The 22,435-nt window shown below is 44.4% G+C and overlaps 1 protein-coding gene across 1 annotated transcript in view; it reads left to right on the plus strand.

The window, feature by feature from the left end:
- The window catches only part of RBBP8NL (RBBP8 N-terminal like), a 155,812-nt gene that overhangs the window by 71,359 nt on the left and 62,018 nt on the right, over positions 1–22,435 (plus strand). Inside the window, exons 3-4 of the mRNA XM_086932847.1 lie at positions 12,257–12,299; positions 14,137–14,232. Coding sequence (XP_086788973.1) covers positions 12,257–12,299; positions 14,137–14,232 — 139 coding nt within the window. The remainder of the gene's footprint in view (positions 1–12,256; positions 12,300–14,136; positions 14,233–22,435) is intronic.

The following is a 22,435-nucleotide window of genomic DNA, read 5'->3' on the forward strand; positions in this document are numbered from 1 at the left end:
ACCCTTCCCTTTAATAACAACCTCCTAACTCTGGCCCTTTACCTGTAACCCTTCAGCCACAACCTCTTATCCCCAACCCTTTAACACTAACTCCTTGGTGGTATGCTACTTATTTCATTTAGAAGATTTTACAGTGGCCTCCCCCTCCCCTATTAGGTCATAGGAGCATCGTCCCCCCTGCAGCCAGTGCAGCAAAAGTGAAAAATAAAATGGTAATAAAATGAATTACTGTTTTATTTTTAACAGCTCCCAGCCTGAGCAGTGGTGAGGGCTGGACACATATGTTGATACACAGACGTGTTGTGTTTGGGTAGAGCGGTAGTGTGCTGGATTGTGCCATGCTCTATTGCACCAAATGTCAAGAGGTGAGTGGTGTACTGTGTTTACAACAACAATATACAACATCTTCACCGTGAACTGTGTATTGTGGTTTACTTACGGTTTATGGGATGTGGCGGGGCATTTGGCATGATGTGTGGTTTATGGCATGAAGTGTGGTCCGTGATTCAAGTTGTAGTTTATAGGAGGAAGTGTGTCTATCTGGTAAGAGGTGTGACCTCTGATAGGAAATGTGGTCTGTAGCAGGATATGTGGTTTTTGACACTTGGTATGGCCTGTGGTAGGGGCTGATTTGTGGTATGTGTGATCTAAAGGAGGAATTATGGTGTATAAACATGAGGTATTAAATCTGGTATTTGGTGTGGTCCAATGGAAATGGCCTAGTCTGTGATAGGCAGTGTTGGTTATGGCAAGAAGCCTAGTATGTGGCACAAGGTGCGGTCTATGACAGGAGGTGTTTTTCATGATATGAGGTTTGCCAGTGGGACGGGGTCTGGCTTAAAGGAAGAAGTGTTGCATAATGCAGGATGTGTGTTATATGGTAGGTGGTGTTGTCTTAAGCTGGATGCGTGGTCTGTTGCTGGGGTTATCATCTACATTAAGTGGATAGGGGTATACACTAACACTGGGCAGTGAACCTCGCTCCGTTTGCGGACTTTACAGAGTTCTCTGTACTCCGTGCTCCACGGAGCATGCGGAGTTCCCAAAAACTCTGCTACACAGAGCGTAGCAGAGTTTTTTCCTCACTCCCGCTCATCAACTGCAAGTCGGCGAGCGCAAGCACAGAAAACAACCCTCCCGGTGAGATTTTTCCTCGCTCACTCGCCAAGGTCTAGTTGGCGAGCAAAGAAAATCATCCTCCTGGAGAGATTTCTGAACGCGGGTGGTCAGATTTCTAAGTGTGAGTGGTTGCGGCAGGTTGCGAACACTCGCATTGAGAAACCTTCCATTCACATTGAGAAAGCTTCCACTGGAGTAGAAAATCTCTGCAAGCAGAAAGGAAGCTGCACCCTCTAGTCCTGCCCATGGTGCAAATCATGATAATTTTACAGCGTGGGACAAACACCCGGTGCTCAAAATCACCACGAATGGCATGACTCTAACCCACTCCGCCGGTACTCTAGTGCCAGCGACCCTGTGACAGCGCCTCTATGCTGGAACGCTTGTGGCATACCACTTCCTAGTGTTGGTGTCAGCATCCATGTGTTTTAGCATTGCTGTGCCATGTCCTCATGCTAATGTACATATGTCCTTCTCCCAGCATTAGTGGTTGTACACTTATCAGTATTGACGGCTCAGTGTCCACAAGTCAGTGTGGGTGCCCATGCGTCAGTGCCGCTCTGTTTGCTCCACCCTGTCAGTATACAGCAAATACTGTCAGTGTCCCTTTTTCCATTTACCCCCCTGCCAGTACCAGTGTACCAGTGTCAGAGTGCGCTCCATTTCTTCTGTGCCATAGTCCATGTGCCAATGTCAGCATCCTGATACCAATGCCCACAGGGCTTCTGTGTGCTCTTGCCCCATGCAGCGAGGTCCTGGAGGTAACCCTAGACAGTAACAGTATTGCAGTGCTCAATATTCATGTTAGTGTTGCAGTGTCTGTTTCAATGCGTAACTGTTAGACTGCATTGACAGGCTGCCTGACAGGGACATCGTAATCTCTACAGCGGTGTCTGAGCAGGCACCTCCCCATTGTAGGCGATTATTTTTCGACTGCTGCCCGACGGGCTCCTTGGGCCTGTCGGAATAGCAGCGGTCGGTCCCTCTGCCCCCTGCCTTCGACCGCTGCATCATAATGCGCCAGTCGGACTGCATAGCTAGATGTCAGTCAGGCCGCAACCAACAGTCTGTCAGTAACCTTGTCTCAGTATGGCAGTGTCAGAAACCTATGTCAATAATGACAGGTCAGTGCCCCAGTATTGTGTTACCCTGGTCGGAGCCCCCGTGTTAGTGCCCCTGTGTCATGTTGATGTCCTGGTTTTAGGTACAGGACCTTTGTCACTGCCCTATTCCATTGTACCATCATCAATGTTTGGTCTCTGTCAGTGTTCCTATGTCGCTGCCTCTAAGACTATATCCCTGTGTCAGTGTCCATGTATCAGTGTACCAGCAGCAATGCCCCAAAGTAGGTGCCTTTGTGTCGCTGTCGCAGTGTGATTGATGGTGCTGCTGTGTCGGTGTCCAAGTGTCAGTGTTGGTGCTCCTGTGTCAGTGTTCTAGTGTCTGTGTCTCAGTGGCAGCGTTGTGTCTTCATGCCAGTGCCCTTGAGTCAGCGCCCTCTGTCGGGGTCCACGTGTCAGTACACTATTGTTGCATCCCCACAGACAATGCTCTTTGTCCTTGTCCCTATGTTGTGTCACTGTTCTGGTCCTTGTGACCTAGCATTCCTTTGTGTGTGTCTCAGTGAAACTGACCCATGCTAGTGTCCCAACACAGGTGTTAGAGCCAGATGTGAGTGTACCAACATCACTATTCCTACATCAGTCTTAGGCCTGAATGCCATAGATCCTTATGCCAGTGTCCCAGTTTCAGGGTGGGTTTACCTGTGTCAGTGTCATGATGACAATGCCCACTCACAAGTCACTGTGTGTCCTTGTCCCTTTGTTAGCATCCGAGTGTCAGTCCTTCTTGGTCACCGATACCCATTTCAATGTCCCCATGTTACTGTTGGTGCTCCTGGGGCAGTGTGTCTGCTACAGTTTTGGAGTCCCTTTTTCATGTTGGTGCCCCAGTATCAGATTCTTCGTGTCATCATGGCTCTCCCTGCATCAGTTTACTAGCCTTAGTATCCCACTGGATGTCACTTGTTTGTACTACGTGTATATTCTTAAGACCATTTCAAAGCACCAAGGGGATAGAAGAGCTCCAAGGGTTCAAATGTGGGAGAAATGTGATGATCTAAAAATGAATCAGGCATGAGGAGTATTTCAGAGTGGATAACTTGAAAAAGAGAGGTGAAATAATGTTTTGTTAGAGAGAGGCCAACTTCAAACAAGCCTTTGCAATGCAATCGGTCTCGCCTTTGGGACCTTATATATATTTAGCTATGCAGCACGACAGGCAGCTGAAACATCTACTGTTTTTTGATAAAAAGCCACATTGATACGAGATGACGGACCAATCGGTTTGTACTTCACTTTTTCTCTGCTCCCTTGTCAGGCTGGTTGTGCACAATGATCCGGCACCTGTCACCCTTTTGTGCCTGTGATCACCGATTCTCCCAACGATTTAAACAAATGGAGGTGCACCAAACATATTGAAAAAGAGTCCAATATTTTCTTTCTTTTCGTCTTTTATTTCTTATTCAATACTGTTGCCCAAAGACAGCCAACGCGTTTCGTTCCTCAAAATACAAAAGTTCTTGGAACTTCATCAGGGCTCATTAGTGATTTTGTCTCAAATTACTTTTGTGAATCGGGCCCTAAGTGTACATTTCTCACTTTTAAATTTATAGTTCATTTACGATTAATAGCACATGTATATCATATAACTTTTGCTTTATTATAAAATTGATAGTGCATCAATTTCTCATATATGTGCATTAATGTGATTTATATTGAGGAACGTATAAAAATGTAACAGAATTTGTATGCCAATTCTTACATTTTACATCATTCATCATGAGGTCAGGCTTTTTCATAATAAGAGTATTTAAGTCTGACAAAGACACATATTTGGGGAGAAACCTTTCCAGCTTTCCTTCGATGCATCTTTGGCAGGGTGGCTCCTTTGCTAAGGCGGAGGTGCGTTTCCTCACTGATTTAAGAGCAATGAAGATGAAAAATATAAGCATGGGCGAATTTTCCGAATCTCGCATTCGCCAATTTTGCGGATTTGCGAACTCGCAATCCGCAAAATCCGCGAATTCTCGCGAATTTGCAGATTTTTTTTTGTGTGTTCGCGCGGGTTTCTGCCAGTTCGCGAGGGTTTTGTACAATTTCGCAAAACGCGAACTTACCTGTCGGGTCGCAAGTTTCGCGAACTTGTTGTTTCTACGTGTCCAGCCTGTTTGGGACACTCTTCTTCATCACTGCCACTCTCTGTCACCACTGCCACTCTCTGACTACTCATGCCACCCTCTGGCCCACCCATGCCACCCTCTGTTTCATCACAGCACCCTCTGGTTGTCCAGTCAGTGTACATTATTGTGGCAACGCAAGCACACCTTCCCTGCCTCAAGTGACCTGAATTAATTTGGGGCTGATTAATGTGTCACAGAATATTTTTTTAGCTGGCACCTGCTTCCTTAGTGCTTCCTGATTAGTGATCTTTTGCACTTGCTAAGTGCTTTCATTGTTGCAAAATTAGTTACAACACCTGCCCTGCCCCAACTGACAATAATGAACTAGGGGCTGATTAATGGATTTGAACCTCCAGCCTGGCTCCTGCTTGTCTCCCTTAGCTGTAATTCAGGACCTTTGTGGCATATGTGTAACTATTCTGAGGTTCAGAGCAGGGTCACATAATAGTTGCAACTGGCAACTGAACTCTGGAGGGGCCCCTCAGGAAGCACTACAGGAAATGGCTACTAATGATGAGCTTGAACTTTTGAACCTGGTAAGTAGTTTCAGTTTTGCTAAGATCGTATTTCTGCAATTTTGCGCTTAGTCGCGGGGCGCGAAGTTGTACTGGGAAGCCGCGAACTCACGCGAACAGTGCGAGCAAGCCATGAAATCCGCTGCTCGCGGATTTGCGGATTTTGCGGGAGATTCGCGAATCTCGCGGATTGCGAATTTACCGAAAATCTGCAAAATCCGCGAGCGAAACGGATTTTCCGCCCATGCTTAGAAAAATATAATGATAAGAATGGCAAGTTACTGTCGTTTTATGTTTCCATTGCGAGGGGTGGGGAGGGGCTTCCCAGAGCAGTGGCCAGAGGGAGGAGTTTTCAGGACACTCTACCTGCACATGACTGTTTGTCTGCCCGCCTTGGCCCGGCCAAACAGTCATGCACACTTTGCATGTTCTCCACACTGGCTACATTACAGCCTGGGTGGGGAACGTGCACAGGCTCGCTGTCCCCATCTGAGCACCAGAACACGGTGCTCAGACCAATCACAACACTGCATTGCAGCCTTGTGATTGGCTTAAGGGAGCCCGAGTGCTTCCTGCGATGGAGAGGCGGCGGCTGGTGACGCGACCAGCAGGTACGTTTTTGTAATTTTTTTCCGATTTTTCTACCCTCTCCCCTGCCGCTGTTTCCTACCAGCAGGTGCTGTTCTTTGGAGCTGTGTACTGCAAACATCTTTAGTGAAAGCCACATGCTTTTGGAGACAGGGCTTATCTGCATATTTTGTAGCTCAGGAATGCCATAATAGAAGTACACTTTGACCTTCTCAAAGTACCATAGCTGATTGGAAATAACTCTGTTATTCAGCAAAGGTATGCAGGTTGAAGGTCACCTGGGTAATTCGAATGGGTACTTTGGTGGTAATAACATTTTGCTATGAGGTAGAAAAGGGAGGGATTGGGTTGTTCACAAACAATGATTTGGTCATTTAATGCTTTGATTTGATAAGGGCCTTTTAACTACCATCAAATATGTTGCAATTCTTTATAACATATCCCTTAATTGTCTTATTCTGCATAAATTTGGGCTTTAATTTTTAATAAAGCCTTTTCAAATATATAGTGTGTATTTCTTTTGTGTGTTTACCCATGGGGAAAGAGGCTACACCACTCGACCGAGACTCGACCTCGGACCTGGGGATCTGGTTTCGAGTCTCGGTAACGACGCCAAAACCTCCTGTGGTTCTGGACAAATCACTTAATCTCCCCGTGCCTAAAATGAATGTGTGTCCTCATGTAACGTAACTGGTGATAGGTAAAGCGCATACCTGATTCGGTTCGGGTCTATTTCGCGCTATATAAAACTCTGCAAAAAAAAAAATATATATATATATATATATATATATAAATCATCCTGTTGTCTCCCAGGGATGATAGTTTCCCTCTTTGCACCATCCTCGAGGTATGCATGAGGGGCTTGTGGGTTACAGTCCCTCCGAATCCCAGGCTCGTGCTGGAAGCCTGGTTAGGCCTACACCTCCCAGAGAGGTTTGAGCATCTAAAACTGTGCCATATTTTCCAGAAGTCCTGCAAAAGCATATCTTATCATCAGGCTATAATAGATGCTATGAAAGATGTGCATGACGTGCAAAAGTGTCAATACTTACTTTGTATGAGCCGAAATAGAGTTAGATATTGAGAAACCTCTACTGGTGTCCCTGTGGTGGGACAAGGTGAACATCAGGATAGAGGTGCCCCATCAGAGCACTCAGAAGGTCTCAAGACTCGAATATAAGTGTATGGCACAGGGAAGGACAGAGGTTTCTCGTTAGAGCTCTGGTCATTTCTCAGTACTTAAATATTAGTTCATGGTGCAAGTCAGAGTGCAGGAATAGAGTGACAACTTAGGGGCATATTATCAAGGACCGGTGTAAAAATGATCGCAGTTGTATCGGAAGGAAACTGCCGATAAAACGGCGATAATGGGCTTGATAATACACCCTTGTGAATTCCCATAGAAGCCCCTGTTAATACCAGAACCTCGCCTTCTATGGGAATTAACAAGGGCGTATTATCAAGCCCATTATCGCCGTTTTATCTGCAGGTTCCTGCCGATAAAACAGCGATAATTTTAACACTGGTCCTTGATAATATGCCCCTCTGTGTATGTCACAGTATTGGGATATTTCTGGAAGGTACAGCCATATCAGAGAAGTATTGGGAAAGCTCGGTTGATGCCCCAGTAGCGAGGTAGTAGTGTATGGTGCATGGCCTTATTGTAGTGCATTACATCCAAGAATTCACTGTGCGCCTACTCACGTTTCTGCAGAACCAAGAACTCACTCTTCGCTTAGTGGTGCTTTAATCAACCAGAACTCGCTCTGCATTTACTCATGCTTATGCAGAACCAAGAACTTGGTCTGTGCTGACTCACACTTCTGCAGAACCAAGAGCTCACTCTTCGCTTACTCATACAACAAAAAACGTAAGAACTTGCACTGCGTTCACTCACGCTTCAGCAGATATAGGAACTTGCTCTGCATTTACTGGTAAGCACAAACTCACTTTGCACTCATGCATCTTCAGAGCCAAAAACTTGCTCTAGGCTTACTTACACTTCGGCGTACCCAAGAACTTGCTCTGTGTTCACCAGGGCACAAGTCGTAAAAAAAGAAGTAGGGGGACGCTGTCACTGGATGTGACGTCATGGCAGGAAGTGACGTCACTAAAGGTGCCGAGTTCCTCGTCCCAGAGAGGCCAAAGAGTGAAGTCCAGCTGTGTGGCAGGGGGGACGGCGTCCCCCCGGTAAAAAAAGTGGGGGGACGCCGTCCACCTGCGTGGTACCCCGACTCGAGCCCTGGTGTTCACTCATTCTTCCGCACAGCCAAGAACTCGTTCTGCAGTCACTCGCGCCTCAACACAACCAAGAACTCACTCCCTTTGTTTACCCATACTTCTGCAAATCCAACACTCTACACTTAGTCACATCTCGAGGCAACAAAGAACTCGCTCTGCACTTACTCACACTTCAGTGCAGCCAAGAACTCACTCCACATTAACTCAGGCTTCTGGAGAAGCAAGACCTCGTTCTGCACTTACTCGCGCTTCTGCAGATCCAAGAACTTGCTCTGAGCTTACTCACATTTCAGTGCAGCCAAGAACTCACTCTGTGTTCACTCACGCTTCAGCAGAACTAAGAACTCACTCAGTGTTCACTCACGCTTCAGCAGAACCAAGAACTCACTCTGTGAATTCATACTGCATTACTAACTCTTGTACATAACCAAGAACTGGTTCTGTGCTAAATCATAATTCAAAAGAACTAGGAACTCGCTGTGCCCTGGGTGGTACTTTTACATGAGCAAAAACTCACTTTGCACTAATGCTTCAGCAGAAGCAAAGACTTGTTCTGCCCTTACTTTCTGTTCAAAGCAACCAAGAACTCACTCTTATTCAGGCTACAGCAGAATAAGGAACTTGCTACGCAAACTCACTCTGCATTTACTCACTCTTTAACACAGCCAGCAACTCGCTCTCCACTTACTCACTCTTCAACGCAACCAAAGGCGTGTTCTGCTCTAATTCAACTTCATAGGAACCAAAAACTCACCCAGCATTTACTCGCACTTTAGCAGAACCGAAACATTCCCTGCATTTACTCACACTTCTGGGTTCAGTCATGCTTCAAACCTGCAAAGAAAAGGCTTTTGACTTGTCAAAGGCTTTTTTAAATTCTTTAGCATACTCCACAGCATTGGTGATGCATTGCCACATATATAAAACCATTGACAAAGCCAATAGGTCCCAAAGGCAAGACCGATTGGCTTTGCAATGCTTGTTTCTTTTATAAATGCTAGCCTACACATACCAGAATACAAAGGATTAGTAACACTGGATCATCTATTCACACTAGATGTGGAACACCTCGAAAGAATCCATCTGCATGAATGTGGAAAGCGGCATCATTCAAATTAATGGATAAATGTAGTGCATGTATTGGTATTTTTATAGTGCTAAGTGGGATTAGCTAGGATCAAGGAGCACTGCATAGGATTTACAGAAGAGGTTTGCAAGCTAAGGCATGGCACAATAGGGGTCAGTGGGCAGTGCTGGCAGCAGGCGACACAGAGTACAATCACCTAAGAAAGTCTTAATCAATTAATTATTTGTCACAGGCTCTTTTCTGATGCAGTTCCCCAATTGAGTCACCTCGTCATTTTCCTTGACTGCCCCTTTTCTACAACATACTTCTCACTATTCGCACTAAGGGGCATATTTATAAACCCTCGTCGTCACCGGAGTGTCACTTTTTTTGACTCTTTGGTGGCAAAGCACCAATAGCCATATTTCAAGGTGGCACTAAACCACTTTGCATGGCTTAACGCTTCCTTTCTGCCACAGTCCTCTGCAGCAAAGAAAGGGGTGTGCAATGTGTGTTGCTGTGGGCATTCCACCACAACACCCATTGCTTTTTGAGGCTGCCCCAGAGTCACATGGCTGAGGCAGCGCCAAAAACTGACGCCATGGAATATCAGCCATTAGAATGGCACAACGAGGAGAAATTATTAATTTAGCCTCGTTTTTTGCTCTTTCCATGTGTTCTCCATTCTGCAGCACATATACAAGGTGCAAATTCTCAATATTGATTATTTATGTGCAGGACAGTGTCCCTTCCTGCACATAAACAATATTCCTTGCAGCACAAGCACCCTTGCAACATGGCTGCAGGAGGCCTGAGCTGATGCAAGGCAGCTTTTTTTGTGCCAGTGCTAGGGGAAGCACAGGGGTGCGCCGTATTCTTGTGAATACAGCACATTTCTGCGTTTTGAGAATGTCGGAGCGCGGCGCTGCCAAATTTGGCAGAGCTCCGCGCTCTGACATTGTATTGTAAATATGCCCCTTAAGCTCCCTCCTGCCGTCATTAATGTGTTGTTCATTTATATTGAACAAAATGCAGTTCAGCGGACACTCCCACTCAGAGAGTTGTGCCTAGATGTGAAAAAGAGCAATAATTCATGAGACGAGCTGAGCCAGACACGAGCCAGGGGGCCGGCTTGACTCTTATAGCCCAAATACGAGCCCAGTCCAGAGAAAAAATCTGTTTGGGAACTATAAAAATGGAACTCACAGTTTCCAGCCCCGCAAAAACTGAAGAAAGAGCAGGGAACGCTGATTATAAAGTAATTTACACAGCTTTCCCCCTGGGCCATTGGGCTGGGGGTCCGAGATGATGTGCTAAAAGGAAGCCCCTTCCTTCTTGCTGTGGCTCTATTTAGAGTTTCAGCCTGTGAAAACCAACATTCTGTTACAACTTTAAAAACACTATTCTGTTATAACTTTAAACCAAGCATTTCAAACAGGTCTCGTATTTGCGAGAGTTTAAGCTATTGGCATTGTAAATGACAAGGCCTTTTATTTATCTGTTTTGATAATTAACACATAAATAAAAGGCATTGTCATTTACAATGGCAACAGCTGAAACTCTTGTAAATGCGAGACCTATTTCATTTCAAAGAAGCTACCGCCATTGTCCGGGGCTGCTAGGAAAGTGAAAGCGCGCATGGCGCGCTGAATGTTGCAGGAAAGCATGCTGCGCCTGCAGTAGGAGAAACTCATTAAGAAAATAATGCTTACAGACTAAATAAGACATACAGTGTAGCAACAGAGGTAAAAGGGCCAGTCCTCATGGGGGGTTACGAATAAAGACAAGGTGGTACTAAGGAGAGACTATCAAGACTATTATCAAATCAGAAGCCAGCATTTACAAAGGACAATGAGTCAAGCCAATGAAAAAAATGGGCGGAGAGTGGGCGGAGCTTCAACTCCATACTCGAATACAGCATGCCTCGCAGAACAGCACATGCGCTGCCCAGGCTCGACCTAAACACACAAACACGTGTGGCACACTATTTTTTATAAAGACGTTCTAAAAAGCATGGTGTTTGTGTTTTTAGAGCTGTAACACAACGCTGTTTTTCAGGGCTTGTGAAAACCAACAAGTTACAAATTACAAAAAAAAAAAAAAAAAACATCAAAACGGGCGCATTGTCTATTGGTAAAAGATGCCCATAGACAATGCTGAGTGTTTGTGTTTCTTGACTTGGTATTGGGCTGGGCGCGGATCGTGTTGGGCTCGAGGCTCTATGAGGGCCCCCGAGCCAGAGCTGGCCATGTAGCTCGAGGCAGGCTCGGGCTTTTAAGGGCTCGCCCACCTCTAGTTGTGTCAGTATTTGTTGCACGGGTTCAGGTACGTTTGTTCATGCCCAAGCACGAACGCAAAATGCTTGAAATGTCTCCCTTGGGGTCAAATGGGTGGGGCGAGGAACACGGATTGGTAACTCTGCTGCCTCAGCTCAATAACCCCGCAGATTTATGGCACCTCCGTTTTGACTAGCTTGTGATTCATGTCAGTGAGTTCACTACAACTGGGCCATGAGAAAAAATACTGAAGTTAACGCTAGTGAGTGTTGGGCTGACTAAAATGCTGGTGGATATTAACAACCTAGTTACAAAAATATATCTTCTCTTTTGTTCTTGCTATGAAGCCTCCAGACTTGAGAGGTGCTATAAAATGACTTTAAATAAAAATACTCCCGTGTCACGCTCCTATCAATCCATCTGCTCACCTTCTAACCTTAGCCATGAATTTAGTCCTCGAGCACTCCCCAAACGCTTTTGTATGTCTCATAACATTCCCTAATCTCCCCAATCCATGATATGAATCCGAATCTATCTAAATCCATTCTTTTAATTCCTGCATTAGGATTCATTTCCTGCAGACCACGCATTTAAACACAACATTAACCCTAACTCCCTTTACACAGGTCCTTTCATTGCCACTCACTCGCAAACTCTCTCCCAATTTCCATGGTTGTCCCATGTTCTACAGCCCCTTCTGTGAGCTCGAAATGCACCATTATGTTCAGGGGACAAGTCCTAAAAATAGAAGTGGGGGGGACGCTGATGTCACGACAGGAAGTGACGTCATGAAAGGTGGCTTTGGGCTCCGATCTCGCCCCAGAGAGGCCAAAGATTGAATGTGTGGCTCCATTTGCTCCAGTTATCGATAAGTGGGGGGGCGCCGTCCACCCGCGTGGTACCCCGACTCGAGCCCTGATTATGTCCCTGGACCATTGCCTGCCTCCATCGACAAAATCCACCGAAATCTGCATGCTTTCATCAACCTCTAAAGGGTTCTGCACTCTCCTTCAGACCGACTTTCGATTTCCATTATTCTCCCAAATTTCCCACATCTGCAGTTGGACGTTCTTTAATTCCAGCAGGGTCGTGAATGTGCAGGGCACGCCCACCGATGCCCGTCACTCTTTTCCTGGGTCCCTATCATGTTTGTGCTGCACGTTCAGTTTCACCTCTTCTCCATGTTTCTAATTGTCTCTCGTTTTTCCAGGGCTGCAGGCAAAGCTGGCCGAGCTGACGATGGAGAAGTGTCGGTGAGTCTGAGAGAAATGGCAAAGAATTAAGAGCAGTTACAGCATATGGGCCCGATTCACAGAATTAACTTAAGACAAAATCCTAACTTACTACCATTTTGGTATTCACAGAAGGCACTTACTCATTTTGGTATTCACAGAAGGCACTTACTCATTTTGGTATTCACAGAAGGCACTTACTCATTTTGGTATTCACAGAAGGCACTTACTCTTTTCGGTATTCACAATAGTTAGGAGTCCTAGCTTTACTACTCCTAAACTGGGAACAATCCTAACTTTACGACTTTAGGCATTCAAAGAAGGCATTTAGGAGTCCTAAAGTTAGGACTCCTAACTTCTGTGAATACTGAAATGAGTAAGTGCCTTCTGTGAATACCAAAATGGTAGTAAATTTAGGATTTAGTCTTAAATTAGTTCTGTGAATCGGGCTCTAAATTTGCACATATTATGGTTTGACTGCGTTTCCCACATAATCCACCGTCTGCTGCATAATTCGCGGATTAAAGAAAAAGCCCTCCTTAGATGGAACAACTATTGTTAAAATGCTGCACATGAGTACCCGTGTTAATTCTGTATCTATACATTGAGTGATTGAGACCTCTGAGTGGGAAGACCCCTCTTTGATAACTTACAAGTAGGGCTTGTGTCTGCAGCAGGAGACAGGAACCCAATATATAAAAATGTGATATAAATGGGATGGAAAGGACAACCCCTTCTTTGTCATTAAAAGGTTTTGTTCCATTATTCAAGTGAATTCAGGTGTACATCAGTATCCCCGAGCAATCTTTACATCAAAAGGGCATGTAGAATTTAGAAAACTCCCAAATTATCTATTATTATGAAGATGCACTATTTTAGGTTTTAAGTGCAGCACCCTCATACTAAATGTGTAATGTACTATATTGTTCAGCTGCACTTTTTCTTATTGAAAACAGGTGCTTCCAGAGGATACAGATTAAAACCAACTCAAGACAAGTTATAAAACTTTATAAATAAATAAATAGCGGTGAGGCACAGAATAAAAGCAGCACCTGTTATTACAAGAATCCAATACACATTGACTAGCTTTCTGCAGAGGGAACAATGGTTTATGATTTACAAAAACTATTTTACTCTAAAGGGTAGACAGGACACTGTTCTTAAAATGACATTCCTCATACAATTCAAAATCATTAACTGCTGGGGAATAACATTTTTAATATGCTCTAATGGGCTTAGTTTTAGTTTTAAAGACGTATATTTTATAGAACTGGGATGCCTTATGCATTAATGCGTGTCAAAATTGGCAGATAAAAATGTTACAGAGTGTGTTGGATAATTTGGATAATCTCATAATATGCTGTGCAATTTGCCTTTCCTTGTCACATAATTAGTCAACCTTTCCCCATAATTCGGCCACAATTTCTGGATAAATCCAGTGGCCGTGACACAAACACATCAGAATAATTACGCTATTACTTAAAAAAAAAAAAAAAAAAAAAAAAAATGTCCTACACACTTCTCATAGACACGAGGCTTGCAAATGTTTGCGTGAATTGCTCATATTTCGAAAAGCTACCTTGGCCTTGAATTTGCGGACTTAGAGCCTAACCCATGTTAAATAAAACCCCAAATAACAAAGTGAACAATGACATCACCAGCCCTAGTTTTTACCCCCTGTAGCACATCAGGTTTCCTCCCCTCTCTCTGCTTGCCCCAGGAATGGTGGTGCTAAATATTTATTTCTACCCATAGTGTGACTGCTGTAACCATTCATTAACAATAGAAATCTGCATAGAGCCTTGCTGTGTCAGCAAAGTAACCTCAAATCTGTATCCACCTCTCATCCCAACTCCAGGGACACGCAGAGAATTGAAGAGTTGTTTGGAAAAAACCATCTCCTGAGGGAACAGCAGAAGGTCCTAAACGAAAACGTGAAAGTGCTGGAAAATCGGTAAGTTGGCGACCTACAAATATTTGTGTCTGATTGTCGTGGTTCGCCAAACATATGTATTGTGCACATTATCTTAAGTTAAGGGGCATTTTTTAGACCCACAAGTACTATGGTGCATGTCCTCTTGCTGCAGTTGGTCTTAATTTGTTGTGTTGGTTTAACTCAGAGGAGGGTGTACATGATGAGGGTCTGGTCGTGTGAACCTTCACCAAATGTACGTCCATGACCACCCTTCCACTCAAGTTGCATGTGTTGATTTACCTGTTACTGATTTAGAGTCATTGTGTTTATGGGTTTTAATCTCTATGCACAGGGATGATGTGTTTTTGTTGTGTTCATCTACATGCTCACTACTCAGTGATCTCTTCTACCATCTGTGGGTTAACCCATGGGTGTCTCCATAAAGTGTGAGGTCTTGCATCCTTTAGACACCCCATTGGATATCTTTGTGGGTCATGTGTGTGGACAATGGTCTGGTTGGTTGTGTTTGTGTTCTTGAGGTTCATGGGTTGTATTCAGCAGGTTCCTGGGTGAGTCTAGTTAACCTTAGGTTTTCTATGACACTCAATCAAGTAGAAGGTTCCTGGATGCCCAGGTGTTTAATATCTCTATAGAATTGTTGAGAAGGGCCTTATTGATTATTATGCACTTGAAATTGTACAGTTTGCAGACATATAAGTGGGACATTAAAGCTGATTCTAATACAGAAATACAATTTCAGACATTCCAGGCACACCACGAGTGCCAGGTCTGGTGGGAGTGATAGGAAACCCATCGAAATATGATCCAAGCCTGTGTGATTTTTACAATTCTTATTTACTAATTGTATTTATATAGCAAGAGACATTCCACGGGGCAACACAGAACTGTGCAAAGATGGGGAAATAAACTTTGGCCAGTAATCAATTTGATTACAAGAGCAGAAAGTGCAATACAATTAGAAACAAATTACAACTCTCATAACATAACATTTAAAATACAGTTTGTATCTCATACATGGCATACAAGTTCCTAGACTCTGTTGGTGATATTGGCAATCAGGTTATGTTATCTGTTCTAAGCTTTTTTATTCACACTCTTATTCGCTAGTTTCTGTTCTGTCAGTATAGCAAAATGTATCTTTCTTTTATCTGTTCTCTTTGCATCATTCTTTATTATTCGAACATTAAACACAAAAAATTCAGAAAGCAAAAAGTCTAACATGAATTTAATGTAAAAATAGCAATAGGCTAGCAATAACAATGAACAATTATCACTCCAACAAACCAAATCAACCCTCTGTTTCAGCTGAAGCATCTAAATGCTAAAATCTATACTTTTTTGGAACAAATTTATATATTTTCACTCAATACAACATGTGGTAGGAACAGTTACTACGACAAAGCTAAATGATGAGCAGGAGGCAGGATATTCTCAAGAGAAGGAATTCTAAAAGAGCTTGAAGGGTGATTGTGGTATTCCTATTGCTATTCTCAATTATCAGAATTGTATGTGTGCTTAAGTTCCATCAACTGCATGAAGAAATGCTGATTTCACTACTTTATGAAAATTATGTTTCTGGTTGCCAGTCCTCATAACAAGGGCACGCTTACACACAGTGCCGTAAATTTGCACATGTACAACACCAAATAGATTGCTGCAGGGAATCAGAACTCCTTACAGCTTAGAAGACATGTTCACCCAAATTTATACATTAAGGCCTGATTTGAAATTCGGCGGAGAGTTTAATGTCTGTCAGGGCGATTGGGTGCTCTGTCACCCTGATGACCTTCCCGTCCTTCAAATTTAGAGATATCGATCAGTCAACACAGACATATCTTTACCTTGACAGGAAACCCCTGTTAATGTAGGACCTCCAAATCAGCGCTTTTGTCTGGTATGAAAAGTACTTTGCAATTCAACATAAGATATTTTCATATATATGAAGGTGCAACGACACTGGCAAGTTATAATAAGCATTGGCATTCAGGCACGTTAATCGATAATTCTGTTTTTTCACCGTCACCAGACCCCCAGAGAATAACATTACCATAGAGGTTCCCCACTGTTTTTTGTGTGTGTTTTTTTGTATTTATTTACTAAATATTTACATGTTCATTACTCTTATGCCCTTAACCAATTGTCTTTGTGATGTATTTTTACTTGTTACATTCTATTATCGTTTGCGAACTGTGTCCGGAATTTTAACCTATTTCGGAACAATAATGTTGTTGTTGTTCTGTTGTTTGCTCATGCCATATGCATATTCTCAAGGAAGGCCTGATTGTTCGTACTATAGGGGTGAATAGGGTGTTCCTCACAGAAACCAGAGGGAATGGTGCTAGGCGCTAGGTTGGTTTAGCTTTGTTAGACCTACAGCGAGACTGAGGCTGCTCTCCCCCCCAGTTTCACAATCCGGTTTCCTACAGTCTTTTCAGCTGCTCATGTACATGTGTCTATCATATCTATATATGTATAGTAGTAGTTGTGTGCATTTCGCTCTCTGTTATGTACAAACCTGTAGTACATTTCTCAATGCCACTTCCTTGAAAACGTCTCTCCCCAAGTAGAGCAGTCCTACTAGACCCATGGATGCATTTGATGCATTCTGTTGGCAGCTGCTCTGGTGTAGAAGGTTCCAGAAGGTACTCTTTGCTTAGCATCCAGAGCGTCTCTTCACAACCTGTTTTTTGTCTCTAGTGTACTGAAAATCGGTTAATGAGTCATGGAATAATTATTTGGAACTGGAGATAGAGTGGGTGAAAAATAGGTGGCGGGTTGCAAGCCAAGTGGAGAATGACTTGTGGGACATTTAAAGGTGGCGCATGTGAAAATGCAGTAGGAAGCAAGAGACAAGGGCCAACAAAAATAGAAAAGAAGCTACTAAAATAGGGCGTGGCTATCATTATTACAGCAGGAGGAGTGAGCCAGGACTCGGCGGTGTGAGCGGCACTGCACCTCCATAATGGTTGCCTTTTACTATCCCAACAGGATGATGGGACATTTTCTTGTATTGTATTCCATTGTATTTTAATTGCATTTACTACCCCTGACGAGGCATCAAATCACTTTTTCGGCGCTTGGCACCTTTATTGTGAAGCTATGAAGAAGAGAGGTGAAGGGTGACAGGAGAACAGATGAAGAAAAGCTATAAAACTGTTCCAAGTCAGGTGTGGGAGGCTGGTTTTATTTTGGATTTTTTTCAATTAAAAGTGCAAAATGACAAATACCAAAATGCAAAGAAAGCAGGACGGAGCAGCATGACATGGGTCGACCTAATATTTCTGGTGGAAGAAACGTCAGAAGGGAGTCACCAGAGAGTGGGAAGAGGAAGGGAGCAGGCGGCCTCGAGAGAGGTATGGAAATGACTAATATAGTGGGGAAGGCAGGGCGGGATGGAGAAGAGGTGGGAGGCTGACGTCATGGGAGAAATAGAAGGAGAGCAAGAGAAGTAAGGAGAGAGAGAGACGAAATATAGGAATTGAAGAGGAGGTAGAATTGAGGGGTGGAAGAGGTATAGTAGGACTGGGAAAGAGGCAGATGAAAAATAATACAGGACACAGATGGTTGATGTGGCAGAGGGTGTGGGGGGGGGGGGGGGGGGGGCAGACAGGCTTCCATGAAGGCAGGAGTGAAGAGCGAATCCAGTTTTTTTGGTGGTTTTTTTTTTGCATTCTGGCATAAATTTGTACACACTTGAAGAATAAAGACATTCAAGTATTAAAATGGAAAGAAGAAAACAAAAATGAAAAACCAGCTGGCATGGAACAACTAGAAATCTTGAACATAGGGAGATGATGCTTCTGGCAGTTAAGGGAAATTGAAGGAGAGGAACATAGATGAGTGGCAGAGGGTCAGAGAGGCTGTGAGAGGGAAATTAGTAATTGGCTTCATCGCGGCTTTAAGTGGGCCGGGTCCCTCTGCACCTCAGATCCGGTAGTAATTTAAATCGGACCTTGAAACGGGTCTCTTCAGGCCCTGTATTCGTGCTCTTAACGTTACATGCAAAAACACTAATCGATTTCTAAACAATAAGTGTAAAAAACATTAAGGTAATCAATTTTTTTCAGGCAGCATATTACTTTTCTCTAGTGCTTCATTTCAATTGAGTTTCGGCCAGGTGCTTATAACGGGGCGCAATTGAGTTGTGGCTGAAGGCAGTGCGAGTATCTCTCAGTGCCTGTGAGGGACAAAAAGGTTTTCAGACTACGTGGTCATTCAATCCTTGGCCTCTCTGCAATGCGCACAGAGCAATGGTCACGTATGCCAGTTGCAGTTGTGATACTATGCAAATGGATGGGTAGGGTGGGACTCTACGTGAATTTTAGTGTATATGTTTAAGCCACGCACTTAATTATGGAAGGCCCGCCCCTTTCAGGGACCCACACTTTTTTCATCCCATTTAAAGCCCTGACTTTCTATTACACCTCCCCTCCACCAGTATCATCGCAGTGGCAGCGGATGGAACTGCAGTCTATGCCTGGTGTAAATGTCTGATCAATTGCATCCACTCAGTTACTAAACCCTCAGTCACTCTCCTCTGTCAGTCTCAATGTATAGGTTCACATCCAAATTACCAGCCCTCTATTACCATCATCTGTACATCTTCTCCTCCCAGTCAAGCCCCCACTAACATGTATGCTTCCACCCCCCCAAGATCCAGATCCACAACATTAAAATCCATGATCACCCCCCCCCTGTACTAGTCCTCCATCACTAACCGCGTACATCTGCACATCACCCAGTACAAGTAAAACCTGCAACCAAAATCTATGCACCCAAAACTCACACACACCAGTACCATAGTACGGTAAGAACCCAACTCCATGTATTGGCATCTCCCATCGCACCAGTCTTGAAGTGCCAGCTTCGATATATGCAAAAACCACAGTTGATGGACAGAATGCAGAACAATGTCATACATTCACCCCAGTACAGAGATCTGGGCCTAAATCCATCGTTTTTTTGCACTCCACACCACCCCAGTTCAGACATGGCCATATGCAAATCAGTCTGACCCTGTGCCTCATGGGAACAGTCCAGCCCGAACTGCCAAGCCATGCCTTCCCTGGACCGGAAACAAGCTTCCGAGGACCGGTTTCTGGAAATCCAGCCGTCCCATGCTCTCCACACCACTGGAGTCAAGCTATCCTGGATGAAGACGGCTGATAGCCAGAAACCGGTCCTAGGATGCTTGATTCTGGTCCAGGGAAGACATGGCTTGGCAGTTTGGGCTGGACTGTTCCCATGAGGCACAGGGTCAAGGCTGATTTGCATATGGCCATGTCTGAACTGGGGTGGTGTGGAGAGCAAAAAACGATGGATTTAGGCCCAGATCTCTGTACTGGGGTGAATGTATGACAGTGTTCTGCTTTCTGTCCATCAATTGTTGTTTTCGCCAGCTTCGATATACCCTTTCGTTCCCCTTACCAGTGCGCATGCATTGCCACTTTTGACACCAGTGATTGGCTTTAATGAACTAACATATGCACAAACAGGCATGCACAAATGCTGTTCCAGGCACTGCATGCCCATGCACAAATGCTGCTCCGGTACTGCATGCCCATGCTCAAATGTTTCAGGTACTGTATGCACATCCACAAATGCTGTTACAGGCAGTGCATGCCAATGCACAAATGCTGTTTCAGGTACTTCACGCCTGTGCACAAATGCTGTTTCAGGTACTGCATGCCAATGCACAAATGCTGTTTTAGGTACTTCACGCCTGTGCACAAATGCTGTTTCCGGTACTGCATGCACATCCACAAATGCTGTTTCAGGTACTGCATGCATATCCACAAATGTTGTTTCAGGTATTCCATGCACATCCTCAAATGCTGTTCCAGGTACTGCATGCCAATGCACAAATGATGTTTCAGGTAGTACACACCAGTGCGCAGATGTTTCAGGTACTATACGCAGATGCACAAATGCTGTTTCAGGCACTGCATGCTTGTGTACAAATGCCGTTTTAGCCACTTCGTGTCCATGCACAAATGCTATTTCAGGCACTGCATGCCCATGCACAAATGCGGTTTCAGGTACTTCACGCCTGTGCACAGATGTTTTAGATACTGTACGCAGATGCACAAAACCTGTTTCAGGCACTGCATACTCATGCGGAAATGCTGTTTCAGGTACTGCATACTCATGTGCAAATGCTGTTTCAGGCACTGCATACTCATGCGCAAATTATGTTTCAGGAACTGCATACTCATGCACAAATGCTGTTTCGAGCACTGCATGCCCAGTGCCAAATCCTGTTTCAGGCACTGCATGCCCATGCACAAATGCTGTTTCAGGCACTGCATGTCAATGCGCAAATGCGTTTTCAGGTACTTTACACCTGTGCACAAATGCTGTTTCAGGTACTGCATGCACATCCACAAATGCTGTTTCAGGCACTGCACGTCTATGCACAAATGCTGTTCCAGGCACTGCATGCCAATGCACAAATGCTGTTTCAGGTACTTCACGCCTGTGCACAAATATTTCAGGTACTGTACGCAGATGCACAAAAGCTGTTTCAGGCACTGCATGCCCATGCACAAATACTGTTTTAGCCACTGTGTGCCCATGCACAAATGTTGTCGCAGCTACTGTATACTCATGCACAAATGCTGTTTCAGGTACTGCATACTCATGCGCAAATGCTGTTTCAGGCACTGCATACTCCTGCACAAATTATGTTTTAGGAACTGAATACTCGTGCACAAATGCAGTTTCAGGCACTGCATACTAATGCACAAATGCTGTTTCAGGTGCTGCATGCCCATGCACTAATGCAGTTTCAGCCACTGCACGCCCATGCACAAATGCTGTTTCAGGCACTGCATACTCATGCACAAATTATGTTTTGGAACTGCATACTCAAGTACAAATGCAGTTTCAGGCACTGCATACTAATGCACAAATTATGTTTTAGGAACTGAATACTCATGCTCAAATGCAGTTTCAGGCACTGCATACTAATGCACAAATGCTTTTTCAGGTACTGCATACCCATGCACTAATGCAGTTTCAGCCACTGCACGCCCATGCACAAATGCTGTTTCAGGCACTGCATACTCATGCACAAATTATGTTTTGGAACTGCATACTCAAGCACAAATGCAGTTTCAGGCACTGCATATTCATGCACAAATGTTGTTTCAGGCACTGCACGCCTATGCACAAATGCTGTTCCAGGCACTGCATGCCAATGCACAAATGCTGTTTCAGGTACTTCACGCCCGCGCACAAATGTTTCAGGTACTGTACGCAGATGCACAAAAGCTGTTTCAGGCACTGCATGCCCATGCACAAATACTGTTTTAGCCACTGCGTGCCCATGCACAAATGTTGTCGCAGCTACTGTATACTCATGCACAAATGCTGTTTCAGGTACTGCATGCCAATGCACAAATGCTGTTTTAGGTACTTCACGCCTGTGCACAAATGCTGTTTCCGGTACTGCATGCACATCCACAAATGCTGTTTCAGGTACTGCATGCATATCCACAAATGTTGTTTCAGGTATTCCATGCACATCCTCAAATGCTGTTCCAGGTACTGCATGCCAATGCACAAATGATGTTTCAGGTAGTACACACCAGTGCGCAGATGTTTCAGGTACTATACGCAGATGCACAAATGCTGTTTCAGGCACTGCATGCTTGTGTACAAATGCCGTTTTAGCCACTTCGTGTCCATGCACAAATGCTATTTCAGGCACTGCATGCCCATGCACAAATGCGGTTTCAGGTACTTCACGCCTGTGCACAGATGTTTTAGATACTGTACGCAGATGCACAAAACCTGTTTCAGGCACTGCATACTCATGCGGAAATGCTGTTTCAGGTACTGCATACTCATGTGCAAATGCTGTTTCAGGCACTGCATACTCATGCGCAAATTATGTTTCAGGAACTGCATACTCATGCACAAATGCTGTTTCAGGCACTGCATGCCCAGTGCCAAATCCTGTTTCAGGCACTGCATGCCCATGCACAAATGCTGTTTCAGGCACTGCATGTCAATGCGCAAATGCGTTTTCAGGTACTTTACACCTGTGCACAAATGCTGTTTCAGGTACTGCATGCACATCCACAAATGCTGTTTCAGGCACTGCACGTCTATGCACAAATGCTGTTCCAGGCACTGCATGCCAATGCACAAATGCTGTTTCAGGTACTTCACGCCTGTGCACAAATATTTCAGGTACTGTACGCAGATGCACAAAAGC

Source organism: Lissotriton vulgaris, chromosome 7 (assembly GCF_964263255.1).
Source record: "Lissotriton vulgaris chromosome 7, aLisVul1.2, whole genome shotgun sequence".
NCBI lineage: Eukaryota > Metazoa > Chordata > Amphibia > Caudata > Salamandridae > Lissotriton > Lissotriton vulgaris.